This window comes from Aspergillus terreus, genomic scaffold (genome assembly GCF_000149615.1).
Source record: "Aspergillus terreus NIH2624 scaffold_9 genomic scaffold, whole genome shotgun sequence".
Lineage (NCBI taxonomy): Eukaryota > Fungi > Ascomycota > Eurotiomycetes > Eurotiales > Aspergillaceae > Aspergillus > Aspergillus terreus.
The window spans coordinates 326,703-354,604 of NT_165932.1; the positions used below are offsets into that span (position 1 = coordinate 326,703).

Genomic DNA, 27,902 nt, shown 5'->3' on the forward strand with positions numbered 1-27,902 from the left:
TGGATCGTTCCCAGATCCAGAGATCGGGGCTTGGGCTAAAATAATGGTGGACGCAGCGAAGGACGGCGGAATTTGGAAGTAGATAGGTACGGTTGAGCAGTCCAATCTATCTTTCCCAGCCTGAGTGGACAACCCTTATTGGGTGCATTGTGTGAATGTTATTGTTACATTATTGGGATATTATAGATTAGAGGATTATTATAATATTTTATTTTCTATTATTTTCTATTTTCTATTTTATTTATTTTCTTTTCTTTTATTGAAAATTAGGATCAATTGATTGTCGCTCCCCCAGAAGTATCTCCTACTTTTATTTATTTATTTTTCTTGTTTTTATTCCTATTCCTCTCCATCGATTCGGCCATCATCTAGATCAACCTCTAACTATATGGGGCTCTCCTTTCTTTTTCCGTCCCAGCAATCAGTCTCCCCTGGTCCATGTCCCTTCAACCTTACCTTACCTTTGCTTCACTTGCAATTCATCCTCCAGACGACGAGAAAAAAATAAAATCACCTCGAAAATACCTCCAGCTCCATCGTCATCGATCGGGTACGTGCAGTGCGATTGCCCTCGTCTTCCTGGTCTGGACCTCGCACACCCACACTGGGTCTGTACTTCCAGAATCAGCCCTGACTGACCATCATTCCGAAAGCTATGTATCCAATTCCCTGAGGAGCCCGGTGTTTTTGGTACCATTCGAAAGATTTCCCTATATATATACCATATATATATATGCTATGGAGTGTCCTCCCATCGCCTCTTGTTCCCATCTTCATCTTCAACGCTTCTGCCTTCTATACCAACTCGACCACTCCCACACTACATCCCCCAGCACCTCTGCTTCCGTCCTCATTCTTGACCTTCAATTCCTACGCCCTGCGTCTTGCCTCCACCTTCACCGTCCCTCGGGTTTCTCTCCCTTGCGCCAGACAAGGCGGTCGTTGCCCCTCGCCCTTTCCGAGCCAATCCGTGGATCAGTGTGATAGGCAAAGCTTCTTTGTGAACCCACTCAAACTTTTTCTTGACAGATTGAGGCAAGCCCACCCTTCAGACGACGGGCTTTAAAACAAGCCTTCTCTCCCATGGCCGTCCAGCTAACCTCCCTGGAGTAGCGTCAGAATGGCAAACCAGTGTTCCGGCCATGTCTTTGCCATTGTGCAGGCTACCAATGGCAACATCCTCACCTGGCGGTGTTCGGACTGCAACTCGGGGCCGTTTGTAGCCATCTGGCGCTGCAAAATCTGTGGCCATTGTCGCTGCAATGCCTGCCATAACGCCAAAGCATAGCTCGGCGACATTGGGAGTCCGCCGCGGTTGTTGTACACCGTCCGGTAAGTAAGTCGCCAGGTGCCACCGACAAGCCCATTGGTGTGACCTTGCAAGAGCGAAGCTGACGGCCGAGTCGAGCCATGTAGACCGCGCAACTCGCTGGAATGAGTTTCTATCCGAACGCCTCTCTGCAGCCCAATCGGGGCGGTCTGGCAGGATTCGTTCCCCTTCACCTGTCGCTTGGTTTTCCTCTCTCTTTAGACACTTCACATGCATCTTCGAATCGGTCAATCCGGAGTTGGATTTCGTGACATCCTGATCCAACCGGAAGGGCCCTGAGACGCCTTCGCTGGGTATGCGCCCGGGGTAGATATCCTCAGGCCTCGACTCTCTCTCTCTGTCTACTTTCCTTTATCTATTTGTTTAATGACGCACGACCCGGCCGAACGGCCGCATCATCCCGCGATCTGTTGTTTTTGCAGGCATTTCTCGGTGTCAAGGTTGGGACAAAAGTTGTCATTGTCGTGTTCTTTCGGGTATTGTTCTTCATTTTTGGCTTGCTTTTTCCTGGTCTCCCCCTCGCATTGTGTTCACCGTGCAGCGACTGGATAGAATATAGAATCTAATGCGGCAACGCGATATTATCTGTGCGACCCCCGGTTCAACCTGACCTGGCCTGACCATACCTCATTGTAGAACTCTGCTGTAGGGCAAGTTGCATCAGACGTACAATGCCAAGCTTCGGCCTAAACTGCCAGGTCCAGCTGACCGGGATGCGATTGACTCGGACGGTGTCGACGTACCTTGTGTCGGAATTGGCCCGGTCCGCTGCTACGTAAGTACCTGTTGGAAGTACCGATCGTTCCTGTATTGGATTGGACTGGATCCGGGCTTGTGGTATGCGAGCGTCTGTGCGCGACCAAGCGTCATCACATTCGTCTATCAACATTGCTTCAGAACGCACCATTGACGTCCCTCTCGTTTAGTCATAGAGTCAGGCACAAAGAATGCTCGTCAGGATCATGAGCTGGCGGGACGCATCCCACTAGGTACATGCTCTCGCAGCGATATTATCAGCCATCCCCGTTGGCAGACAGACGAAGCGACCAGACTGCGTGAGAAGTTACACCTGGCGACTCTTGCTCGCACACGGCTGTCTGGCAGCCGGACCGTCATGACATGGAAAGTTTGCGGCGGGGAGATAGGTAGGTCCAGGTACCTGTTGGGCAGGCAGGTACTCCATCAGACATCAGCATCAGGTGCCAGGAGGGAGCCGGCATTACCGCTACCGCAACCCCTACCTCCCTCTCTATGTGTGCGTCCATCGCAGGTGGACGTGGTGTAACCGGGGTGTTTCCAGGAATGGGGGAAATGGGAACAACGCATCGGCGGTGCGGAATGAGGTCAAGAGGCATCTGCAAGGACGGAGGCTCCGTGCTGAGACGAGGAATTTTTTCAGGCATAACTATAACCATAATGGCCTGAAGATTATCCCGGCTGGTGACCACTTCTATGTTTAGCGCCTGATATGTATGTCTGGCCCTCTTCACGTACTTCTGCACGAGACGATAGTACAAGACCACTTGGTGACTAGAACCTTCCCTCGTAGTCGCCCTACAGTATCAGCATCCCATGCATCCGATGTGCATACCAGCCAGAACGAACACGTATTCTGCCAGATCTGTCTCGGGATCTACATATCCAGCCGATTGAGTAGTGCCAAACAGCAAGGGATGGCTCCAACAAGCAACTCAGGGCAACGGCGATGATCGTTGCCGGACCGTCCTTCAAGGGATAAGAAGATTTCCCTCATTGACTCCATAACATGCGGATCTTGTCTTACTAGGGAGACAACGCACGCGCGATTTGCTAGAGAGCGAACCCTACATTGCTAATCTGTCGTTAGTTGTACGTCTCATTGGACAACTTGATATTCAACATGCTCTGCATGTTTTGGTTATCTCGCATGGTCTCCGTAACTTCATTTTGAGGCCCGCACACTAGCCCAACATGGCACTAAACAATCCAAATGAACCTAATATCTCCAAGGATGATATCATGCAGATCAGGTATAGATACTCTGCGAGATCCATTAGCATCAGCGTACGCACAACTTCAACGATGGACGCCTCACCTCGGTAATTTGATTCACCTGTAAACCAGGCTCCGCCATTTCGGCGTCTTTCAAAAAGTCCAAGGGCATCCACACCAGATGGCCCTTGATTTGGTCCAACTTTTCACGAACATCCTTGGCAGGCTGGTACGGATCGAACAGATGTCCCATCTTGCGACCCTTTGCGGGCCGGAAGTGATCGTATTCTTCAAAGTTCTTGATGTTGTCGTCCGGGTCTGCCCGGAACAATACCCGGTACATCTCGGTGTTCACGGTGGCCTGGCCGGTCCAGGTGTCCCACAATGCATCATTCAAGGGATCAGTGACGAAGTCGTTCTCCGGGCCCTCGAGAATCTGGTTCATGCAGACGTTAGGAGGCTGCGCGTTTGGATGCTGCGATGCATCGTAGTCTTGCGCAGGCAGCAGTCCAAGGTGTTCTCGCCACAGCTGGCGTCGGAGCGTCGCAGCCAAACGCGCCGCCTTGAACGGTTTGCCGTCCATCGTGCTGTCAATGAGGTCCTGATCTTCGACCACGATAGCCAGCTCGCTATCATGGTAGCCAAGTTGCGACTGTAGAATAGTTAGCTAGCGCAAGATGTTTTGAACACGAAACTTACTCGGTCGTTGATATTTGCGCTACCACAGATGGCGATCCTGTCATCCACGATACACACCTTCCCGTGCACGTAGAGTTCTTCTTGAACGAAGTTATCTTTCTCGGCTTCAGGGTCACCCTCCCAAGGCTCATCAGACATCTTGCCGCCGTTGAGCATAGTGGTGTGAGCGACAGTGTCTTTGCTCTTGTAGCCGTAGTCCTCCTGGTGACGCTCAGACTGCTCCTCATATCGGCGCAATTTGGCAAGGCGTTCCTCTCTTTCCTGTTGGGCGTTGTCGTAGTCAACTTCATTCTTGTCGCCCTCTTTACCTACGGCGGGATGAACACTATCGCTCATGATCGACTCAGCAATCCCGCGTTGGATGTCATTGTAGGTGACTCCGGCTTCTTTTTCCAAAGCCTCCAACGCAGGAGTCTTATTGATGCGGTCGTACGCGCGCAGGTTGAAGACAAAGACGTGTTCTGCAAAGTCAGTACTGGCTATTGATATGGTAAAGCACACTTACGTTTCGGATCCACGCCCTGGGCGGAAATTTGACCAAAGATCGAGTGCTCGCCGCGATTGATGGACTTATACTGGTAATCCATGATAGCTCTGGTGCCGGTAGCTTCATTCTGTCTCAGATCACCAGCAAATCCAGGAATGGCCGGGATGACAATGATGACGCGGAATTTTCTTCCCTCCTTGCCAGCTCTGACACAGGCATCAACAATTGATCGTCCAATAGTGTTGAGGATGGGTCTCTGCTGATCGCCGGTAGCAGTGACTAGTGCTGTTAGTGTATTGCAATGAAAACGCACGACATAACCCACTGAAGAATTGATTCTCAATGTAAACAAAGTGCTCTGCTTTGCTAATGATCTCCTTGTAGGCATTCTGGATGCTATGCTCGGTCAGGATTCCACTGCTCCAGTCGGCGCTGCTGCGGATGATCTGAGCTCGTGCATTGCCTTGTTTCCCAAGAGGCTTCGTGCTCAGCGGCTGGAAGGGGTGCTGGACATAGTCACCACAAGGGTACTTGGGACGCTGCACAGCGACAAGGTCTTCGTCGTCACCAAGGCGGCCCTCAAGAGTAAGCCAATCCACGCCCTTATCACGCTTGTACTTATCCCGCTTGATGAAGTTCCACCGAAGGACGAAGTGCTCCGCAATATCGTAGACACAGTCTCCCATCAAGCCCATGGCTACATCGTGCCAAGGCATCCGGCCATACTCTGCCTTGCTGAGTTCATTCGCTTGCCACTGGCCCACACTCTGGAAATCCATTATGCGGTTGTTATTGAAATCCTGACCGGGGAAGATCTCGTTCTTCATGTTCGAGGGGTGGACATCGGCCAACGGGTGCTGGTTAGCATCCCAGCGGCCAAAGCAAAGGTCGATTCCACCGATAAAAGCCAGGGAGTAATCGATGACGATGAATTTCTCATGGTGGGCCTACAATTGTCAGCAATGATATGCGAATTCGGCAAGCGTACTTACCCAGTACAATGTCATGTCCGCTGCATTCTCGAAGATGTTGTGGTCCGGATGACGCAGTATCTTGATGTTCCCATAGCCGGGACTACCTTCAGGGCAGAGGTTGCGCAAAGCATGTTTCGTATGTGCCGAGTTGCAAGTCAATGCTTGGTTGACCTAACACAGTCAGCGGATGGCTCATTTCAGCGGCGGAACACCCTCACCTCTTTATACACGATCACGTAGATCTTCACACCCGCTTCAGCACGACGCTTGAGCACCTGATCCAGTCGCCATTCCTGCGTCTCGTACGGAGGTCTCCGCAGAAACAATTCCGGAGAAAGCCACCAGTCCTCGATATAGATGACCTCCTTGGCCTGTTCGAGGGCAATAGAGACGGCCCAGAGATAGTCCAAAGCATCGACATACCACTTCACCTTGTTACCCTCGCGAATGGGAGCGAAGGATTGGAAGCGGTGGGATTCGGCGATTTCTGTCCTCTTCCGGTCGGTGGCCTGCTCGTGTTCTTCGTCATGGCGATGGTTGGGGTTGACGATGTTGAAGAACTTGCCAACTTTGTGCTTGAAGTGGTGGGCACCCTCTCTAACATCCTCCAGTTTGGTATCTGTGGCAATTGGCGTCAGGTTCGGCTCATGAGAGCTGGTGGATTGGAGCTACATACCTTTGAAATGCTCCTCCAGGCCACTGATTTTCTCCTTCCACTTGTCCATGCTGGGCGATATTGGTTGAAAGAGCGACGGAGGGACGGTCAATTGGGAAGGATACTAACTGACCGCGTGATGAGAACGGGGAGAGAGGACATTAAAAAAAAAACACAAAAAGGCCGGGACTCGGAAGAAGAAGAAGAGGGGGATCGACGCGTGTGCTCGGGGCCAATGACATCAGAGGGCTTTTTTTAGATTTTCCGATCATTTTTCAGCCTTATGGCCTGAGGTTTTGCTGTTCCCCTCCGATACCGTCACGAACATCAGCCTGATCTCTCCCCTCCTCCGGTTCCTGGCCTTGTTTCCAACGTGGTTGACAGATCTGATTTCCCTTTCCCCCTCATAGCTGGAACTCCGCCATCTGCCCCACTGCGCCCACGGGATACCTATTCAGGTACCATCCGGGTCCAGCCGACTGAAGGCTAAGAGGTCTACGACAATGAGGGCCGCTCGCAACATTTACAAGGATGACGTCGATTTCACAGCCTTAGCGCTGCAGTCGCCTGATTTCGCCAAATAGTGAGTGGTCCAAGACAGTCCGGTGTCATTCCCCGACTAACGGCGAGCCTAGTTTGAAACCGAACGGCCAATTGGATTTTACTGATCCCGATGCTGTTAGGTTGGTTGTATCCCTGTCTTAGCTCGCCGCTGTGGCTGACCTGAACAGGCAACTGACAACGAGTCTCCTAAAACGGGATTTTAACCTACAAGTTGAAATCCCGGACGACCGACTATGCCCACCGGTATGTGAACAATCTCGGTTACTAGAATGTGGCTAAGCATGCGTGATATAGGTCCCAAACAGGTCAGTGAACATTACGGCTGTATCAAATGTCTCTAATGCCTAATCATAGGTTGAATTATATCCTATGGATACAAGATCTCTTGGATACTACAGGCGATGAATATCGCGATGACTACGACCCTGACAGAGCTGTCGTGGGCCTGGACATGTACTCCTCCCAGTCTTCATCTGCGAGACACGAGCTAATTCGCGTAGAGGGACTGGATGTTGCAGCATCTATCCCCTTCTAGGCTGCGCCACACGACCACTGTGGAAGTTCTTCGCAACTGGTGAGATCATCTGTTTTACTATATGATCAGCCAGTGCTCACGACATACAGATATTGATGAGGAAAATGTGAAAAGATCCTCAAAGAACGTCTCTGAGAATGGCCTCAAAGATCGCATCCAAGTAGTCAAAACAGATCCCAGCGATGGCCTGATTCCGTTGCATACAAAACTTGGAATTGAAAGGTATGATGGCCTAACCACTGTCGACACAGCATACGCTAACTGCATAAGTCTCGACTTCACCATGTGCAACCCTCCATTTTATACTTCGCGCGAGGAGATGATTGGCGCTGCGCAAGCTAAAGAGCGGCCTCCATTCTCCGTAAGACACATCTACAGCCTTGTCAACCTACTACTAACAAGTCCAGGCATGTACTGGCGCAGAAGTTGAGATGGTCACTACCGGTGGTGAGGTGGAATTCGTGTCGCGAATGATCGATGAAAGCTTGAACCTTCGTGAAAAAGTCCTCTGGTACACCTCCATGCTTGGAAAACTAAGTAGCGTTTCCGTCCTTGTCGAGAAATTGATCGAATGCGGGAATCACAACTACGCGGTGACGGAATTTGTCCAAGGATCTAAAACGAAGCGGTGGGCAATAGCATGGTCATGGGCCGATCTGCGTCCAACCGTGGTATGTCCCTGTCATTTCACAACCAAAGCTACGATTCTGATGTATGCAGGGAGTCGCACGAAACATTACCCACTTTCCCAAACACCTGCTTCCATTTCCTTCAGAATACACATTTGAGGTCCCCGACGACACCATCGACGGAGTAAGTCAAAGACTCAACGATGAGCTCGTGTCTCTCCCTGTTCAGTGGACGTGGCGCAAAAACTTGGGTACCGGCGTTGGCTTTGCAATGGAGAATGTGTGGTCTCGTCAAGCTCGTCGGAAAATGAGACAAGCGGAACAGATGATCATTCCAATAGATGAAAGCAAGGCCGCTTTGGGTTTCAAAGTGCAAGTGAAGAAAACCGGGGGTCTTGAAGAGAAAGGCACTACAGTGATAATTCGATGGTTCAAGGGGGAAGATTCTGTTCTATTCGAGAGTTTTTGTGGCATGGTGAAAAGGAAGATTGAAGGGAGGTAGTTCCATAGTACTAAGGCACATGAAAGATGCTCACTACAAAAGATATACAACATTGACCTGGCGTAAAAGAGCCAGTTATCCCAATGCAATGGCCTCATCAGCAGGGTCCACATTTGGAGGTTCGGGGCTATTTGAAAGTTTAATAAGTTGAGTAGCAACATCCTGCAAATAGTCCTCGAATTCGGCTTGTATTCTATGAACGGAGAAACGTTGGGATGTTGTCGGGGGTGGTGGATTTGATGAATACCTAACACTTGATACCTAGGTACTTCTTGAATTAGGCGAACAACTGTCAGTTAGGCCAACTGCCAAGCTAGGGCTATCAAGAGGCCTCTTCATTCCTATGTATAGGGAAGCTAGCATCCTAGAATAAGAGCCCCATCTCATCCCCGTATGTACTCGGATCCACGTTTCTCGATCGAGCTTCTCCTTTACCGGACATTCATCCTGGTCTCTTAGATCCATACAAAGCTGCGACGAGAGCCTGCCCAAGTGGTTATCCAAGTCAGCATACATATGTCCATACCTCCTAGAGAGTGTGATATCTTTTGCGTTGCGAACGGTCGGAGCAATAATGATCGACACCGTTGGGACTGATGCGGGTCCCATCTGCCAATAGGAGCCTGTTTCAACCCAACAAAGGCGCGATATGATTGGCTAGCTTTATACTATGGGATTTGCGAGATACCTGACAGGCTATTAACACTTCATAGCAGCTTTAACATTTTGTATAGGGACACGATGGCTCTCGATTGAAACCTAAGTATATCTCAGACTATCCGTTCTCAACGAATTTTGTCCCCATGACACAACCTGCGCGTAAGCAGGTACCAGGTAGCTAAGTCCTTCCCCCGTCCTCGTAGGAACTTTTTCTCTTCCATTCTCCATCATCACCGCACCCTCCCTTCCGCTGCCAAAATCTCCACCATGACTTCTAAGCGCGAGAACAAGACCACCGCCGAGGGGGCCCTCCTTCAAAAGGATCATCCCTTGAAGGCCGAGTCGATCCACTCTATCCTCTGCTCTAGGGCGCCAATTTGTTCTCTTATGGCCTTTTTTTCGGCCTTGAAAGTGGCCTTCTGCCCTTTAACGGCTTGGAGCCGACCCAGAAGCTCATCCCGGTACAATCTCTGTCCCGGGATGAGCTCCTGGGCCGGCTCCGCGGCGGCAGGGGCGAGCTCATCGAGCTCAATATCAAGGTGGAGCTCTTTATAAAACTGCTTATACATTAGCAGCTAATATATATGTATAGTCCATAATACTTCATACTTGTTCGCGAGCTAGATGGTAGATCCTCTCAAATTCCTCCTTAGGGAGGGCGGGCTCGGCGGGCGCGGGGGCAGGACGAGGAGCAGGAGCGGCGGCGGCGGGCTTCTTATTCTTCTTTGTCTTCCGTCTCTTCTATGTTTATTGTGAGCATATTGTCAATACGGGCCTGCTTTCAGCAGTCGTTCTTTTTCCTCCTCATTACAGGTCTTCAGAGCCGACACGTACCACTCTACCCTTTCTTCTAGAGCAAGAATTTGCGCTTTCGGGGCCCGTTTTTCTGCCTTCGGGCTCGCCCTCTGGTCTTTCACTTCCTGGGTCTGCTCCGCGGCGGCAGGATCGGGCTCATCCAGTTCGATGTCTAGATTGAGCTCTCGTGATTCGATGCTCCGGGAGAAGTCCCGGGCAATGGCGCCCACCTTCTTGTCATGCGTGTCTAATGTATCAGCGCCGATGAGGTCGGGGAATGTGACCGATGCCAAACGACTGGAAGCACCGAAAGGTGCCCAGGCGGGAACAAGCTCCTCCTGATGGATTCGCTCTTGATCCGCCTTCGAAGGGCGAGGCACCCGTTTATGATTGACCGAAGGCAACGGAAATGGGTGGGCAGATGCCACAGATTCCGTAGACCTGCTTATACATTAGCAGCCAATATATATGTATAGTCCATAATACTTCATACTTTTTCGCGGACTTCGCGTCGTATTTTTTCAAGGACCTCCTTAGGGAGGGCGGGCTCGGCGGGGGCACGGTGCACGAGCCTTCTTGACCTTGCACTTCTGTAACTTCCTTCTCTTAGCTGCCGCAGTTGCTGGCGGCGCTGCTCAATCTCCATCCATAGTTCTGTTCGCCGCGCACTCTGGCTCCGAGGAGGGCATTAATCTCCTCGAGGCGCGCTTGCAGGTCCCTCTTCTGCTCTTTTATTTCGCGAACTTCAGGGCGCCGGCGGTTGAGTTCCATGCGCAGCTCCGTCCGCAGAAAAAAAGAAACAAAGACACACACAACACAGACAATCACTCCGACAAAGACTTCAACTCGCGCACTACCGCCTGAAATTCCCTCACTCTGGCCTCGAGGAGGGCATTAATCTCCTTGAGGCACTGCTGCAGCTCCTTCTTGTTTTCTTTTATCTGGCGGAGTTCGGGGCGCCGGCGTTCCAGCTCCATCCGGAGCTCTGTTCGCCGCGCACTCTGGGCTGGAGTGAGCTCCGGGGCGGCAGGCGGCACCTATAATATGTTAATATATAAAGCTTTAAACCGAGTTAACTATAGACTTACCAGAGTGCGGGCTTCGGCAGCCACGTTCTCTAGTTGGCGGCGGCGCTTTTGTGCATGAGACAGCTATATAGCTATTAGTTTTGTATGACGATAACATAGTGGCATGTCATATGTGCTGGGCGGGGGCCGGATGACACGCCTGACACCTGCTGCATAGAATGACCAGAGCTCCCCGTTAACTCTGGGTCGCTGGTCTTCCTGCAACAGAGCTCCAGAGCCAAGCTCATTGAAGACCTATATCTTGTTGGTCAATTCAGTCATATAGATAGAGATAAAGGAAGCTTACCTGGGCCTGCGTGTTGGCGGCCGCGGTCTCTATGTGACGACAGTGCTTCTCGCCTCGAGTAAGCTAATGGTCATTTTGGTTGACAGCTCCATATGACAATAGCGTAATGGGCTATTAGACAACTTGCTGCGGCTGCGGCTGTGGTGGAGAAAGATGGATGGGAGATGGATGGGAGGTGGGACGGCCTGCCAGAACCGCATCTATATAGCTCACCCATCAGCATGTGAATGGGACTAAGCAGGTATGAATATCTTGCATTAAGTCCATATAATGAAAGGGAGGTAAATTCTGACGGAATTTACTTACTCATGATCTTTTCACTTCCATACCGTCAGCGAGTGCACTGCTAGATGGTGAATTGTCTCTGCCTTCGCATGGGATGGTCACTCGACCAAGTGATTGGAGTGATTCTGTGTATACTGAAGCCAGCAATGAATAAGAGAATGAAGCACGTAAGTCCGTCAGTGACTCAACCAGATGCTATGCGACTTGGAGGCGAGAAACGGCCGAATCAAGGAGAGGACGGATGCCATGCAGGACAGAAGGGGGTCAACGGCGTTTAGTGTAGGACACCACCACCTTCCAAGACCAGGTCGAAGGAAAAGGAATTTGTACAGTGTAGCTTCCTTCTTTCTTTAGGAAGTTTTGTATAACTTCAAACAACGGTAACCGCCTGGCAGAAGAGCTTAAATGATTGAATGCCCTATCCAAGTAGTTGAACTTCTCTGTTCTGCCTAGCTGACCGATAAGAACATCGAGTCTGCATATATATTGTCTTCTCTTTAATGTTAAAATTTTTAATAGTGCCAATCCACCTTTCTGACCAACTATCAAAATGGCAAGGACTTCTGTCTAAGTTCAACGGGAACGACCGGGTTGGAGAATACATCATTGGCTTCTTCAGTATCGGGATATCACAAAGATCCTGCGTAGTGTCGATGCAAAAAAGATACAATCTCAAGTCTATATCTAGTCGACAGGGCAATGAATTGATTGGATTCCATTCAAGCAAATTGTATCCTTGATTTCTACAAGTGAACGCGATAGGATTAACTAGGTTTGACTATGCGATTCACACGGCACAGTACATCCAGGACATCATGGAAACCGAGCCTGTTGGGCTGGGCTAGGGGCTTACCTCCAAACAGAAGAAGCGCAGGGGAGGGGGTTCGAGGCCGTAAGCCGGCACCCGGAGCGAGATGCTGGCCTAGCAAGTCTGGTCAATTGGAGTAAGACGGACGGTCATCAAGGCCCAGTAGCAGAAGCTGGTGTGACCTGATCGAGGCTGAAGGAAATATAGGAGAAGAGAACGTGTACTTAGGTCGACGTTGGCGTGTTTTTCTGCCTAAGTTCTAGAATACACGAAACTACCCTCACACTCAGTTCTTAGCATGCTGTCGGAGAATCTCGTTAAGTCCTTCCCGCTGAACACATTGATCGAAATGGAAGCTACGCGCCAAAGCCTCCAGCTGTGCATGATCCATTCCACGGAATAACTCAGCAAACTCATCGACAAAGGAGTTGGCAAGGAACGTTTGGAACACATTGCGCAGTAAGTGACGCTCAGTCATCCAGGGAGTAGGGTAGGTCTCCTTGGCCTGAGGACAGACCTTGTCGATCCACTGAACCATAGGCGCCAGCACCGCTTCAGGCTCCTTCGATGGGCGTCTGCCCCAGTTATCAAGCCACAGGCGATGCTTCTTCTCTAGGACGGGTTGGATCGTCTTGTTCCAGGGGCTGTCGGGGTTGGTATAAATCATTCCTTGCAGACCAATATCCTTGTATAGCCAGATGGACCAGTGGATGTTGTATTTGTCGTAGATGTTCAGTTGCTGGCCGAGGAGGCTGTATCTCTCTTGGTTGATCGTCTCAGCATCTTCGTCGACTCGAGGATCAGCATATACGGGCCCAAATTCGCCGTTCCAGGTCGCCGTTCCGTTCTGGGTCATGAATTCCGCCTTCCGGAGGTACTGGCGCTCCAGATATTCATTCTGCTCCGCTGTCCCCTTGTATCTCTGTCCAGTAGGGAAGCCCATCGACTAGGCAGCACGTTAGCCAGATTCTCCATCTGCAGGAACATGAACATACCGCGTAGTCGTGCATAGCATAGACACAGTTTGGAAGAACCTTATCAAACCCCTTCCACTCCATCGCAAACGTATTCCCATCCAGCCACAAGATATGGTCGGGATCCACAGCCCTGATGGCCTTTTCGACGCGGTCGTAGAACGCTGGCAGCCGGATGTGCTCGGGGTCGCACGGTTCGTTGAGAGGGTTATAGCCTGCAACCCACGGGTTTCCTTTATACCGTGCAGCAATCTGTTCCCACAGCCAAACGGTGCGGTCCTGGTGATCCTTAAAATCCCAGAAGGCGGCATAGCTGGTCGGATTGTCAGAATGCCAGTCTCCGTTCTGACCCCCAGGGGCAGTGTGCATGTCCAGGATAGTGTAGATCTTTTCTTTCGCACACTATGAGATGGTTAGCGCACCATGGGGCTGACAAGTATCCTGATACGTGAAGAGAGTGACTAACCAGCTCCACGACCCGATCCAGGTGCTTGAATCCAGATTCCTTCAAGACGCGGGGGTTCATGTCGTCTTCGAAATGGCGGTAGTTGAATGGAATGCGAAGACAATTCAGCCCCAGGCCAGCAAAGAACTTGGCGTCGGCCTCCGTAAAGAAATATTCCAGCCACTTATCGAAGAAGAACTCGTACTTCTCAGGCCCCAGCACCTTGCGCATCGCGGCTCTGTGCTGCTTCTCATGGCCAGGGTATCCAGTAATGAAATTCTCCATGCTAATTTCCCCATCAATATCAGCTGCTGTGGCCATTCTGGAATCAATTGTACATACTTCATCCAGCCTCCAATGGCAGCTCCCCGAAGAAGAACTTCAGTGCCATTGTCGTCGACAACTTTGTTGCCTTCAACTCGAAGAATTCCAGTTCCGGCGGTCATTTTAGCAAGTTCTATCACGAGACTGCTAAGCGGTTGGTAGTACAACTTCCACTTATCGAAGTGGAATAGATTTGGTCCGAGGATCTAGCACCGAGATGAGGGAGATGGCCCTCTTATTAGAGGGTTCAGAGCAGCAGCCGGGAAAATACATCACGTTTTCTGCCCTGAGGGTCCTTGTGAGCAAACTCAGGTGGGGTAGACAGTCTGGATAACAATATCGGATAAAGGAGACATTTAGCCTGATGTTATGGGATGACCAGAAACAGCTAGAAGCCAAGCGCCTATATAGGCGTGGTTGAATCCTTTGCTTGGCTTCGGCGGAGAAAGAGGGGCAAGACGTGTTCAATTACAGAGTAACCGACGTCTCACAGGTGGCAAACATGTTGAAGAAAATGTTTGATACTATGCCATGATAAAGACAACATAATATGAGATTAGGGTATCTGCAAGTACAGACCTCGATGCGCAGAACATCTAACACAGCCCAACTGAAGCAAATGCCAAGATCCAACGATTGTACAGTATAAACAATAATCATCTGCACCAAATCCAAACAGCAGATAAAGACGAAAGAAACTCGCTATGTCGTACTCGAAAAGAATGTTAGGCCGAGCAGCCCAATCGTATGCATGTATGTACCTCTAAATTTCACAATTCGTGCGTCGTCACCAGTCTTGTCCGCGATCCCTCATTAGGATTTCGATGGCTTCATCTTCGGGGACTGGGTTATCATTGAGCTCCTGGACACACTGTGTCAAGCCCTCTGCAGCTTCATCGACTTGTTCTGCCGTCCAGCCCGTACAAGCCATCACCATTCGACGATAGTTCTGGCCCAACACCACGTTCTTGGACTTGAGGCGACCGACCTCCGTCAATATCTCCTCATTAAATTCTTGGTAGCATTGTATCAACTGCTGGAGCGTCTCGGACGGATAAAGCGAGTTTAGGTACGCAACCTGCTTTTCAGAAAAGCCAGACGCAGGGTCAAAGTTGTTCGGGAATAAAGCCTCAAATGCAGCAATGTCGATACCGGATACTTTGTCGGCCTCGCCGACTGTAATTACCTTCGCAGGATCGAATGAGCCGCCATGGAGGTTCTTCAGCGTCGTAAGAAGATCATCTGAAGACCTCTCGAGGTTTTTAAACCGTCTGCTTAGCTCTATACGATCGAAGGATTTGCGCTTCAAGTCGTCTAGTTGCTTCTGTTCGATCTGCCGAGCCTTTGCGGATTCGCGTATCTTCGAGTGCCAGTGTTCGAATTTTTCTTGTTTCTTGGCCAGGTTTGCGGCCAGTTCCTTGTCGATGCCGCTTATCGTCTCTTGCACAATTGAACTAATCTGGGACAGTGTTGCTAGAGCATTGTTAGTGACAGAGACCGTCAATCATTCGTGCGATCCTTACCATCTAAAATTTCCTTCTTTGTCTTGGCCAGCTGGTCCATAAAAGAATCGCTCTTATTTCCTTGGGATTGTGAGCCGCCGTCAACCATGTCCACCCCTACTCCGTAATCTGCAGGCCGAAGGCCTGTATGATTCGGTATGTGCGGATCGGCGCCTACTTCCAGCAGTTGAGGCACGAGCACCGAGCGTGCTCGTCCAGCCAGATTTAGCGCTGTGTCACCTTGATCATCCCTCAGATTTACAATCTCTGAGATGAACCGGCCTAGCGTTATCACTTCCTTGCCTTGAGTATGATTCGCCCCATTTTCCAGTCCATTCGAAGCCTCCTGGGGTACAGAAGAGCCACCATGACGGACTATGAACTCCAACAAAGCTTCAAGGTAGTGTTTTGCAGAAACATGACCACCGCCTCCAGTAGCAGCCATGACTGCGATATGATGAAGTATCGTTCGCCCACTATAGTCAACCATATCAATTGTGGGGGCCAAAACCTGCAATAGCCGCGGAAAACTTCGATAATCAAGATTGTTTCGTGTACCAACAGACTTCTGCAGTGCCGTTTCGCCTGCACCGTTCAGCCGATATATGCTCACACCCTTGGCAACTAGAGCGTGGACAAGAGGCATGCGGGCGAGCATCGCCGCCCAGTGCAAAGCATTGTTGCGGTATTCATCGAGTGGTATCTCCAGATCTTCGCCCGTAAGTTGCATCAATGCAGGGTGTGTAGAGAAGTCTTTCGCCTTTTTGTCAAGGAAAAGGGTCATTATGAGCTTCATTTTTTGGAATCGCTCTGGTGTCGTGGCAGGAGGGAGAGGTTCCACCCCGCGTTTGCTGTCGTCCATCACCGCTGAGGTAGAAATGTCCATATCCTGATAGAAAGAATCATTCGGTTCGGTAGGCGTTGGTTCTTGCATTGACAGTGTTGAAGCTTCATACTGAAGCCCAAATGAATTTGCATGGTTTGAAGAGGACCTGACACGCTTCCGTGGTGGTTCAGCGGGCTCTTCGTGCTCGAAGGCCATTCCATCTTGCCCGAATCGGCCATTGTTGACATTGCTTCCAAACCCACTGTCGGAGGTGACACTGTACATGCTTTGTTGACTGCTCAGGGCCATATGTGACTCTTGGCTGTTCATCTGGGCGGACGGTTTTCGAATAGTGCTCGGTCTTCTACCATCGACGCTTCGCGCGGCAGGGGACTCGAATCGGGCCTTGCTCATGGCGTTAACGGCGGTAGCGGCGGTGCGGGAGATGTTCTGGAAAAAAGTCCCTTGTTGAGGCTGCGACATGCTCCGGTTGTCCATGCTGCTATATAAACGTTTCCTTTGCGCTGCCATCGCCTGTTCCTTCGTCGGGGTGTCCAGAGAGTCTTGCGTAGAATTGGCGGTGCCGTTAGGACCCATATCGTATTCGAGAAGGGGCCTCAACAATTCCTCGACATGATATTCGCGACATAGGTCCACTCCCCTCTGGTAATTCACCCAGGTGCCTTGATACTTGCCGTAGCCTCCCTGCACCTTCTCGTGTTCGCCAGCAGCGATTTCCTTCTCGAGCGTTTTTGTTCGTCTGGCTTTGACAACACCGGCGACCTTCAATATCTGAGTGGCATTCAGCCAGGAATCCGAGCGACGTTTCATGACTGCGACTCCATTGACCTCCATCTCGTAGACTGACACGTTCGAGTAAACGGCCTATGAAGGAATTGAATTAGCGGATTGGCTGAGGCGGCCAGGAAGGGATGACGGACTCTGTAGATCTGAGGTTTGAAATCTTCTTTATATGGAACCATAGTTCCATAACCATTCATATCCTCGAATCCTCCGAAGCTACCCCTTGAGCTATGGTGCAAGCCATTGGTATAATTGAAGGACATAGCGGATTGTTGAGAGCCCTTCGGAGGAGGAGTAGCCCGAGGGGTGGAAGCGACGGACTGGGAGGCATTGAAAGATCCCATTTGCGACTGCGAAAACGCCATTCCATTCGTCGAACCGATGCTGCTTTGGGAGTATGACATCGGTAAGCTGGGACGCGGTGGTTGGTGGTTGTTGGAAGCCATAGCGGAGGTTCGACTTTTAGTGCCGGGGCTCCAACCCAGACACCATATACGCAACTGAAGATGGAAGATTAGCACACTCAATAAAATCGCAAGTAGATGGTATGCTAATCCTCAAGGGCGAGGAGAAAAAGACAAAGCGAAAGGCCGGAAGCATGTGGGGAAAGGCACCTGTTCTAGGATCTGCCGTCGCGCTTGGGGGCGAAGAGGCGCGTGGCTAGCGCACCGATCGCGAAAGGGATGGGTAAGCGGGTCGGGTCAGACAACCACAGGGGTTGAGGGTGTGGACATGAAAATGGAATCGAGAGGTGATGTATATGGAGACAGTCTTTCGTCAGGGGATCTGTCGTCTAACCTGTGTATGCAGAGGATGCAACTGGAGATCACGAAGAAGTCGCGGGGCTCCTGAAGGTCGCGTTTTTGGACTAGCGCTTTCGCGTAACCAAAGTCCAACTGGGTATTTCCCCTTTGGGCCGCCGCCTTCATTTTCCGGTCCGACCACCTTTGCGATCGGACTCGATAGCATGCCAGCTACTTCCCCAACGTGATTTATGACCATGCTTAGCCAGCATCACTTCGGATGGATCCCTTCCCAGCAATGGCTACATCTCTACCGATCCCTACTGCGCGAATGCTCCTACCTGCCGGATCCTATCGCACGTCCTTATATGCGCGAATATGTTGTCGACCGATTTCGACGATATGCTGACGACCGCAGACCCTCGTTCAATAACGATCTGGAGCGGCATTGCAAGCTCTACAAAACTGGACTGGAGAAGTTGAAGCTGTTGGAGCGCGCGAACCAGGGGTATTCGCGACAGCTGGAGAAGGTACTCCGATTAGCATATGGACGGAAAGGAAGGCGGCGAAAAGAGCTGTTGGATGCTCTGGTGCCCCCGGACGTCCCGGCGAACACGGCTGCGGTGGTGGAGCTTATCCAGAAGCCTCGCATGTATGAGGACGGCTGGGAGCCTCCCGCGATTCTTACGGACCTGCTGAAATCTCAGCATAATAATGGGGTGATATCCCAACTCAATCACCGTCAGGTGAAGCATTTGGAACCTGCCATCCCAAAAACCAATGCCTGGGGGCGTCCCGTCAACATGTCTCGCAGAAAAAATATCAGGCAACAATGGTACATGTCCGTACTGGACTCGCTGCTTCCTCCGCTCCCTGATGCTGAACTAGAAGTCCTAGAGGGGCTAGTATCCGGGAGATTGCAATGGAAGCCGCCAAAGAAGAGGTCTACCTCCGTCGTTTCTTCGTCACAGCTCAGTCTTGACACTGAGTTCTTAACAGACGGCCCACGGAAAGACCACACTTTTAGGGTATATGCCAACGGACGGCCTCATAATATCACGCGAAGGTTCATGACACGGCTCTGGAAGCGCGTGTCGTGCCTGGTTCCTCGCATGGTATTAGACCCTACGGGACGAAAGCACTTGTTCATGTGGGATACAATGAGGCCAATCCCGAGTCTTCACGCTGAGGTGAAAGATGAAAAGACCAACATATTTGAAGGAGTCGATCTGAAAGGGAATGCTACAAGGGAGAGAACCAAAGCAACGCTATGAAGTCCTTAACTCGACTTCCGTGGCCTCCATTTTGGTCTTGATAAAGTGGCCCGCAGGCATTATATCACCCACTCTATCACGTATGTACATATGTATGAGTAGCTGGTGTGGATTGATCACACTGATATCAATGTTAATATTAACAAGTAGCAGTAAGGCAAAGAAGAAGCTGATAACATGAAGTTTCTGTTTACCTTTACATTCCGTATGTACCATGCGTTAACTGAGAAAGTAATTCTTATTGTTTATGGGACATGAGATCATCGATGGGCTAGGTCTCGACACGCCGACCTCGATAACCAGAAGTATAGATCAGGAGACCGGCCGTCGTTCTAAGACCGGGAATTCTTACTTTTCCTACCTGTCACTAACATATTTTGGCAAGTATTGAGCCATGTGAGAGCTAGTTCACATAGTCAATAATCCAGGGAATTTTGGGGTTCTGGGAACAAGACTGCAGTTGGAGATCCAGTCAAAACCAATGTACCAGATTCAGAACTCCTGGCCGAATTCAGGTAGCGGCTACTCGGAAGGAGAAGTTCTATACATCGCGACTTGTCGCAAAGAGCCTCCGTACTCCTGATGAGGCGGGGGCAGGACCTAGACATTCCCTTTCGAAACGTGCTAAGGAGTCAGAGATACCACAGGCTGCTTCTGTATCATAAAACGCCTCCTGAATGTGATCACACGGAGTAGGCTCGTATAATTCTGGCGACTTGCACAGCCCCGAGATGATGTGGGATGATTGTGGCTGAGATGGGGCTGACGACCTGGAACACGATCTGGTTATGAATAGAATCCCTAAATGTCATCTCAGTATTATCTGCGTCTCTCTGCTGTGATTGCTCCGACCACACATCCGGGGTGGTCCGAAGGGGCTTGGGCACCCCACCATGTGGCTCATCCGGATGTTCTGCTTCGTCCCACCGTATGGGAAGTCCCTGCAGGATAGGCCAGGCTTGTTCATTCAGCTGAATGGGTATTCTCAGCGTGCGTCAAGTACAGCCACGAGTCGTCAGCGCGTCCCATCCGGGTTAGAGGGCCCTTTAGACTGATCTTCGTTTGATGAGGAGGGTGTTCTTTCAAGCCTTTAATTACCGAGAACCCCTGGAAATGGCGTGTCCACTGCCCCGCAGAGCCAGTCGTTGTTCTTTCTCTTCATCTGTCAGCCGTCCCTGATTGATAGGATTAATCACTTAAAAGCTGATCGTACCCCTCCTGGTCGTCCCCTCAATCTCTCTTGCGACCTTACCTCCATCTCACTCATTCCTATCTCTCACCCACTCATCATGTCTGACCCCTACGCAAACCAGCACTATAACCAATACGGCGGACAGCCCGGCTATGGACATCCCCAGGGCCAGCCTGGTGGTTATCCCCCACAGGGCCAGTATGGCCAGCCTCCGCAGCAGCAGGGCTACTATCCCCCAATGGTACGGACTTGACAAACCTTGTTCTTGCGCTGCTTGGAATGCATAGCTAGTCGCATGCACCCGCGGATAGCTGCAGAAGAGCGCGCACAAGCGCACCGCCCTTTCGATGCATTGTCGTTGTCTTCGGACGAACCGCTAACATGTAGTGTTCTCCAGGGCCAACAGTCTCCCGACCCCGGATACGGCGGTGCCCCTCCCTACGGACAGCAAGGGTATCCTCCCTATGGCGGACCTCCGCAGCACGGTGGATACCCCCAGGATCACAACTACGGACAAGACCGCGGACATTCCCCCTACCCTCCCCAGCAACAATCGCACGGCGGCGAGAGCGCATCGTACTATGGCGGTGCCGCCCCGTCCGGACACGCCCCCCAGTACGGCCAAGAGCCCATGCCTGGCGCGGAAGGCGAACGTGGCCTCGGCTCTACGTTGATCGGCGGTGCTGCAGGCGCGCTTTTGGGAAATAAGCTGGGCCACGGCAAGATGGCGACCGCAGGCGGCGCACTGGCTGGCGCTGTGGGCCTGAACATGGCCAACAAAGCGTATGTGGATTCTCTCCTAGTGGAAGGTATAGTGACTAACGGAGACTGACTCGGAACAGACACAAGAAGCACAAAAAGGGCAAGAAGGAGAAAAAGCACAAGGGCCACAAGCGCGGTGGTTCCAGCTCCAGCTCCAGCTCGTCGAGCTCTGACAGCGATTAGTTGGATGTCTCAACACCGGTTGGTCGACGACTTGTCGGTATGAATGATCACGACTACGATATCAGGATACCCAGTCGCAGGAGATGGTATTGACGTTTCGATTGCTGCATTCTTGTATTCTTAGTTCAGCCGGGTATGTCATCATGATATGAGATCAGATTGCGTTCAATCAGAACTAGGCATAGGACATCGTAGCCTCATGGTTTGTGAGGGATGACTCTGTCCGATGACTCTGTTCATCGTTCGTTGACTGGGGCAAACAAACCACCAGTACGATTCAGTCATTATGACTTGACTACCGGGAACGATAGACAAACGTTTATCCGAACAATATGGCTTCCGAGGTCGATAGGCAGATGTCGGGGTGGCAAATTGCGCCTCTTAGGGCGGCCTCACGGTTGCCTTTACCCGTGCCTAGGATCCACGAGTTGAATCGGATTGTAAGAGTAATGGATAACCTAGTGACATTGTTTTGGAAGATTCATTGGATGGAGTGTCGTCACGGGTGGCGATGGGATTCCCGAAGGGTAAGGCATCAACGAGCAACTGATCGCCGATGCTACTGTTCTCGGGGGATGAGAGTTGTCAATGAATCCAGGCGAGATGACATGAAGTGCATCGGACGAACCGCGGTAATCTCGTGAAACTGAATGTAGTACTAAATCAGAAGCGATGCCGTCCAGCCGACAATCACCGAACTATCGAGATGAAAAGGGGGAGACATGAGAGAGGAGAGGAAGAAAAGTTAATTTGATAGCCATGAACTGAGAAAAGTACGGAGCAAGGGATCCTTCTCGGACCTACAAAAGCAACCGATTTTTTTGGAGAAAAAGAAAAGAAAAAATAAGAAAACAATTTATTGAAGAATGCTTGTGCCCCGAACTCCATACAGTTAATGAATGCATGGTTAGAACTTTGACCCACCAATGAAGGGCTTAAATCCTTTTCGCTCGACTCTTGCCACCATCTCCGGCTTTTTCGCGGGGGATAAGGGGCAATCCGGAGAATTAGACTAGTGAAGCCAACTTGTGAAGGGCCCAACGCCAAAATCTGATGGTCGATAAGAGGATAAGCCCGATAAGGGGGACCAGGCTGGTCGATATCGCCCTGATCAGCAACGTTGCATACCGCGTACAGCCGATTCATGCACCGTCTGATGGAAGTACGACATGATTGAGGGCGCATTTGGCGGTGAGACCAAAAATGGCGGTGATGCGTCCTTCATGCCTCCCTGGACAGCCATCGTTTCAGCCCGGGGCAATGCGACGAGTAATCGCGCAGGTGTCTGGCGGTTGAACCCCGGCAGACATCCCTGTTCTCCCCTTTTTTGTTTTCATCCGGTCGATTTGGCTATCATCCGGGCTTGACGCTCGAACAAGGACACTTCCGGAATTGCCAAATCGGTTCTTGATATGGTGTCTGGAATCCGGGGAGGCCTCCTACCGAGACCCAGACTACGGAGTATGTATATGAACATGACCCCTGGAGATTGTGATCACCTCCGTGGACGAACCTCTCTGGTCGGGGAGTCACTCCCTGCGGCCTGAGCGACCTGATGCCCTGTATAACTAGTCGCATTGTTGCTGACGGCAGATCTTGGGGGACGGGCGAGAACGGAAAGGGATCGATGGTCGGCCATGGAACGTCGCAACTCTAACTTTTATTCGCTTTTCTTTTCTTTTCTGTTCTTTTTGTTTTTCTTATTTTGGAGACGAAAATTGTTTTCTTTGTCATTATTGGGGTTTATTTTTATTTACTCGTCGCTTGTCTTTCTAGACCTCCCAACGGGGGGCTGCGCCACCAGCCTTGGAGGGAACGATCTGACGGTGGCGACAGAAATAGCACTGGAATCTGCATACACGGGGACGGAGACTAAACACGGCGGATTGGCCGTGTTGTTGCATCCCCGGATTCACGCCTGTCAGGGGATAGGACTTATCGATAGTGAAATCAAGGGATGTCCGTCTGTGGACTGGCGATAGATAGGAGGTGAGATTCTGTAACGGCCGAAATGAAGGTCGACTAGGCAGGGATGATTTGAATTCAGAAAAACATGATGATGATGATAATAATTATTATTCATAAAAAATAAATCAAGCCACTCCTAAACAATAATTATCCAAGCGATCAGGGGAAGTTTTTGATGATATCCAACGATAGCCACTCATCACATCGGTAATCGCAGTCGCCTCAGGCCAACAAGTGCTAGGCGTCACTCATATCCAATAACGATCTCAGAAGTCCGTCATCATCACCGAGGCAATCACCACAAGACAACAAAAAGTTTCTTCCGTCGTAGTAGTGTCTTAAAATTTTCTTAGTACCTACTGTCCCTTCGTCACATCCATCTACACCCGACAGACGGACTTCTTTAGGAACATCTTACTAAGAGCAGTTGAAAATCATTTTCAGTTGAAGAACCGCCAATCAGCACTTCCAGATTGATCTAACGCAGCCACAGGCCTCATCGGGTTGGTTGCTTCGACCGCCATCGCCACTAGGCCAATTCCGGAGCTAGCGCGGGGCCAACTGAAGAAGAAAAAAAAATTTTCTTCTGGTTGTCGGGCGGCAAAAAAAAATCCAGGGCCACAAACTGATAAATATCTTTGCCCCCATCCACCTCTTCCCCTCCTTCTCCTTTCTTGTCCCTCCTCCATACTCTCTCCCATCTCTTCTATCCCAAGAGGTTTGGTCCTCTCTTTCTTTTCTTGACTTACCTTTTGTTTCTTTTTTGTCTTCGGTTTAGACAAAAAAAGGATAGAAATTCTCTGGCCAGTCTAGAGCGTCTTCTGCGTGATCATTTCGGACGCAGTTTTCGTGGGCCTTTTCCTCTTGATTGAGATACCCTCCTAGAACGTTCTTCCTTTTCTCTCTTACGGTCTCTTTTTCGACTTTTCCCTGTTCAAAATGCCTGCTGTTGATGTTTCCTCCGTTCCTGCGGTCTCCGGCAAGGAGACTGCCCAGGCCGTCGCCGTCCTCGAGGACCTGCTCAAGAACCTGAGCGTCTCCTCGTCTGCTGACGAGGCCCACGCCGCCAGCGACAACCTGGCTCACTACCTCAGCGGTCCCATCCCTGAGCAGACTCTGCCTCTCAAGTATGTGAATCCCAGCTTCAACGAAATTTTCCGATTTGCAGCCAAACTAACATAACCCAGGGCCGTCGACGCTTTCAAGAAGCAGCTCGCCAACAAGAAGGATGCCACTGCCCGTGAGCGTGCTTGCCAGGGTATCCGGGCCATCGCCTCCCACGCCACCATCGCCCCCGGCGTTGAGCCTCACCTTGTCTCTCTCCTTCGCCCCGTCCTTGCCGCTGTCGGTGACAAGATGGCTCCCGTGAAGCAGGCCGCCGAGGGTGCTGCTATCGCCATCGTCAAGGGCATCAACGGCAACGCCGTCAAGGCTGTCCTCCCCCCCATCCTCGAGTCCGTCACCGAGGCCCAGAAGTGGCAGGAGAAGATGTGCGCTCTTGACTGCATCAACAGCCTGGTCGAGACTGCTCCCGCCCAGCTCTCTTTCCGTGTTCCTGAGCTCATTCCCGTTGTCTCCGAGGCCATGTGGGATACCAAGGCTGAGATCAAGAAGGCTGCCTACTCCACCATGGAGAAGGTTTGCGGTCTGATCGTCAACAAGGATATCGAGAAGTTCATTCCCGAGCTTATCCGCTGTATCGCCAAGCCCGAGAACGTCCCCGAGACCGTTCACCTGCTGGGTGCTACCACTTTCGTTTCCGATGTCACTGGCCCCACCCTGGCTATCATGGTGCCCCTGCTTGACCGTGGTCTCGTTGAGCGTGAGACTGCCATCAAGCGTAAGTCCGCTGTCATCGTCGACAACATGTGTAAGCTCGTGGAGGACCCTCAGATCGTCGCTCCCTTCTTGCCCAAGTTGATGCCCCGTCTCGAGAAGAACTTCCAGACTCTCGCCGATCCTGAGGCCCGTGGCAAGACCAAGCAGGCCTTGGATACCCTCACCCGTGTCGGTGATGTCAAGGATGGCAAGATCCCCGAGATCTCTACCGCCGGTGACATTGCCACCGTTTCCGGTATCCTGAAGGAGATTCTCTCCGCCAAGTACAAGGCCCAGGCTGAGCAGAGCGAGGCCATCATCACCTACGTTGGTGCTATCGGTGGTCAGCTCGTCGATGAGAAGGACTCCGACGTCACCAGCTGGACCCAGAACGCTCTTCCCTACATCACCGCCATCGTCGGCGAGCAGGAGGCCCGCCCTATCGCCGAGGCTCTCCGCAAGAAGGCTTCTCCTGAGGCCGCTGCTGGCGACGACGTTCCCTCCGACGAGGAGGAGGGTGAGGATCTGTGCAACTGCACTTTCTCCCTCGCTTATGGTGCCAAGATTCTGCTTAACCAGACTCACCTTCGTCTGAAGCGTGGTCAGCGCTACGGTCTCCTCGGCCCCAACGGTACCGGTAAGACCACTCTCATGCGTGCCATCAACAACGAGCAGCTTGAGGGCTTCCCCAAGAAGGATGAGGTCAAGACCGTCTACGTCGAGCACGACCTTGACGCTGCCGACACCGAGCAGACTGTCATTGGCTGGACCATGAAGAAGCTCCGCGAAGTCGGTCTGGACCCCAAGCAGGAGGAAGTCGAGGCTAAGCTCGAGGAGTTCGGTTTCCTCCGTGAGCAGTTCGAGGGCCCCATCACCTCTCTGTCTGGTGGTTGGAAGATGAAGCTCGCCCTTGCCCGTGCCGTCTTCGAGGAGCCTGATATCCTTCTCCTTGACGAGCCGACCAACCATCTCGACGTCCGCAATGTCCAGTGGTTGGAGAACTACCTTTGCAACTCTCCCTGCACGTCCATCATTGTGTCCCACGACTCCAAGTTCCTTGACAACGTCATCCAGCACGTCGTCCACTACGAACGCTTCAAGCTCAAGCGTTACCGTGGCTCCCTGAGTGAGTTCGTCAAGAAGGTTCCCTCTGCTCGTTCTTACTACGAGCTGGGTGCCTCTGAGCTCGAGTTCAAGTTCCCCGAGCCCGGTTTCCTTGAGGGTGTCAAGACCAAGGCCAAGGCTATCATCCGTGTTAGCAACATGTCCTTCCAGTACCCCGGCACTCCCCGGCCCCAGATCCAGGACATCTCCTTCCAGGTGTCTCTTGGCTCTCGTATTGCCGTCATTGGTCCCAACGGTGCCGGCAAGTCCACCCTGGTGAACGTTCTCACTGGTGAGCTGATCCCCACCGCTGGTGAGGTCTACCAGCACGAGAACATCCGTATCGCCTACATTAAGCAGCACGCCTTCGCCCACATCGATAACCACCTCGACAAGACTCCCTCCGAATACATCCAGTGGCGTTTCCAGACCGGTGAGGACCGTGAGACCATGGACCGTGCCAACAAGATCGTCACCGACGAGGACGAGAAGGCCATGGACAAGATCTACAAGATCGACGGCACTCCCCGTCGTGTCATCGGTATCCACTCCCGTCGTAAGTTCAAGAACTCTTACGAGTACGAGTGCTCCTTCCTGCTGGGTGAGAACATCGGCATGAAGAGCGAGAAGTGGACTCCCATGATGAGCAACGACAACGCCTGGATTCCTCGTTCCGAGATCATCCAGTCCCACGCCAAGATGGTCGCCGAGGTCGACCAGAAGGAGGCCCTCGCCAGCGGTCAGTTCCGTCCCCTGGTCCGCAAGGAAATCGAGCAGCACTGCGAGCAGTTCGGTCTCGATGCCGAGCTTGTCTCTCACTCCCGCATGCGCGGTCTCTCCGGTGGTCAGCGTGTCAAGGTCGTCCTCGCCGCCTGCTCGTGGCAGCGCCCCCACGTCATCGTCCTGGACGAGCCCACCAACTACCTTGACCGTGACTCCCTCGGTGCTCTCTCCAAGGCCCTCAAGACCTTCGAGGGCGGTGTCGTCATCATTACTCACTCTCGTGAGTTCACTGAGAACCTCACCGAGGAAGTTTGGTCCGTTATGGACGGCCGCATGACCCCTAGTGGCCACAACTGGGTCCAGGGTCAAGGATCTGGTCCTCGTCTTACTGAGAAGAAGGATGATGAGGAGACATTTGACGCATACGGCAATAAAGTGCGTGACTTGCCAAACTCCCCTCCGTTGACGAGATATGCTAACAGCTGTTTCAGGTCGAAAAAGTCGAGAAGAAGAAGAAGCTTACATCTTCCGAAGCGAGAAAGAAGAAGAAAGAACGCATGGCTCGCAAGTCAGTATTCTGTTTTCGGCCGGTTTGATGATCTGAATGCTAACTTGTCTATAGGAAGCGCGGAGAGGAGGTCTTCTCCGACGACGACGACTTCTAAGTTGCAAAAGTTTTCGCTTATGCAGACATGTCTCAGTTGCTTTAACGCTGTTCATAGATTTAATGATCGAATGGATTTCAATTTGTTCAATTCATGCGAGCATTGGTGGTGTAGAAGAGTAAATTGTAGTTCGACATCCCAACGACATGAAGCTATACAGGAGCGGGTGGTTCCCTCGGGTAATTGTTGTTCCGGACCGACCCCCTCTGTTTATGATGACTCCGCCTCACCATCTTCCTCGACTCCCAACTCAACTCTTCCACACATTTCACATATTTCCGTCCACCAACATGTCGAATTTTCCACGATCCCTCGCGCATGTGTCTC

General features: G+C 51.5%; 9 protein-coding genes across 9 annotated transcripts; 4 read left to right on the forward strand and 5 right to left on the reverse strand.

Moving 5' to 3' along the window:
- Window positions 1–1,048: 1,048 nt before the first annotated feature.
- Window positions 1,049–1,546, reverse strand: ATEG_06365 (uncharacterized protein; the record flags this gene model as incomplete). Its single annotated transcript, XM_001215543.1, has 1 exon — window positions 1,049–1,546. One exon carries the CDS (start codon window positions 1,544–1,546, stop codon window positions 1,049–1,051), a length of 498 nt encoding a protein of 165 aa, XP_001215543.1.
- A 1,593-nt stretch (window positions 1,547–3,139) lies between these two features.
- On the reverse strand, window positions 3,140–6,186 carry pldA (putative phospholipase PldA; the record flags this gene model as incomplete). The annotated part of the gene is made up of 8 exons (XM_001215544.1): window positions 3,140–3,166; window positions 3,405–3,953; window positions 4,001–4,461; window positions 4,506–4,766; window positions 4,813–5,434; window positions 5,480–5,632; window positions 5,680–6,080; window positions 6,138–6,186. The coding sequence occupies 8 exons, from the start codon at window positions 6,184–6,186 to the stop codon at window positions 3,140–3,142; spliced, it is 2,523 nt and encodes an 840-aa protein (XP_001215544.1).
- Window positions 6,187–7,498: 1,312 nt separating this feature from the next.
- On the forward strand, window positions 7,499–8,346 carry ATEG_06367 (DUF890 domain protein; the record flags this gene model as incomplete). Its single annotated transcript, XM_001215545.1, has 3 exons — window positions 7,499–7,576; window positions 7,623–7,886; window positions 7,936–8,346. The coding sequence occupies 3 exons, from the start codon at window positions 7,499–7,501 to the stop codon at window positions 8,344–8,346; spliced, it is 753 nt and encodes a 250-aa protein (XP_001215545.1).
- A 983-nt stretch (window positions 8,347–9,329) lies between these two features.
- On the reverse strand, window positions 9,330–11,116 carry ATEG_06368 (uncharacterized protein; the record flags this gene model as incomplete). Its single annotated transcript, XM_001215546.1, has 8 exons — window positions 9,330–9,563; window positions 9,616–9,747; window positions 9,849–10,048; window positions 10,197–10,242; window positions 10,295–10,471; window positions 10,656–10,838; window positions 10,890–10,952; window positions 11,036–11,116. The coding sequence occupies 8 exons, from the start codon at window positions 11,114–11,116 to the stop codon at window positions 9,330–9,332; spliced, it is 1,116 nt and encodes a 371-aa protein (XP_001215546.1).
- A 1,438-nt stretch (window positions 11,117–12,554) lies between these two features.
- ATEG_06369 (glycoside hydrolase family 5 protein) lies at window positions 12,555–14,133 on the reverse strand (the record flags this gene model as incomplete). The annotated part of the gene is made up of 4 exons (XM_001215547.1): window positions 12,555–13,214; window positions 13,264–13,644; window positions 13,709–13,973; window positions 14,030–14,133. The coding sequence occupies 4 exons, from the start codon at window positions 14,131–14,133 to the stop codon at window positions 12,555–12,557; spliced, it is 1,410 nt and encodes a 469-aa protein (XP_001215547.1).
- Window positions 14,134–14,798: 665 nt separating this feature from the next.
- ATEG_06370 (putative APSES transcription factor (MbpA)) lies at window positions 14,799–17,194 on the reverse strand (the record flags this gene model as incomplete). Its single annotated transcript, XM_001215548.1, has 2 exons — window positions 14,799–15,484; window positions 15,535–17,194. The coding sequence occupies 2 exons, from the start codon at window positions 17,192–17,194 to the stop codon at window positions 14,799–14,801; spliced, it is 2,346 nt and encodes a 781-aa protein (XP_001215548.1).
- Window positions 17,195–18,143: 949 nt separating this feature from the next.
- Window positions 18,144–19,160, forward strand: ATEG_06371 (uncharacterized protein; the record flags this gene model as incomplete). The annotated part of the gene is made up of 1 exon (XM_001215549.1): window positions 18,144–19,160. One exon carries the CDS (start codon window positions 18,144–18,146, stop codon window positions 19,158–19,160), a length of 1,017 nt encoding a protein of 338 aa, XP_001215549.1.
- A 1,289-nt stretch (window positions 19,161–20,449) lies between these two features.
- Window positions 20,450–21,297, forward strand: ATEG_06372 (putative glutamine-serine rich protein MS8; the record flags this gene model as incomplete). The annotated part of the gene is made up of 3 exons (XM_001215550.1): window positions 20,450–20,593; window positions 20,750–21,135; window positions 21,195–21,297. 3 exons carry the CDS (start codon window positions 20,450–20,452, stop codon window positions 21,295–21,297), a joined length of 633 nt encoding a protein of 210 aa, XP_001215550.1.
- A 2,907-nt stretch (window positions 21,298–24,204) lies between these two features.
- Window positions 24,205–27,575, forward strand: ATEG_06373 (putative translation elongation factor eEF-3; the record flags this gene model as incomplete). Its single annotated transcript, XM_001215551.1, has 4 exons — window positions 24,205–24,392; window positions 24,453–27,190; window positions 27,412–27,478; window positions 27,533–27,575. The coding sequence occupies 4 exons, from the start codon at window positions 24,205–24,207 to the stop codon at window positions 27,573–27,575; spliced, it is 3,036 nt and encodes a 1,011-aa protein (XP_001215551.1).
- Between the last annotated feature and the right edge of the window lie 327 nt (window positions 27,576–27,902).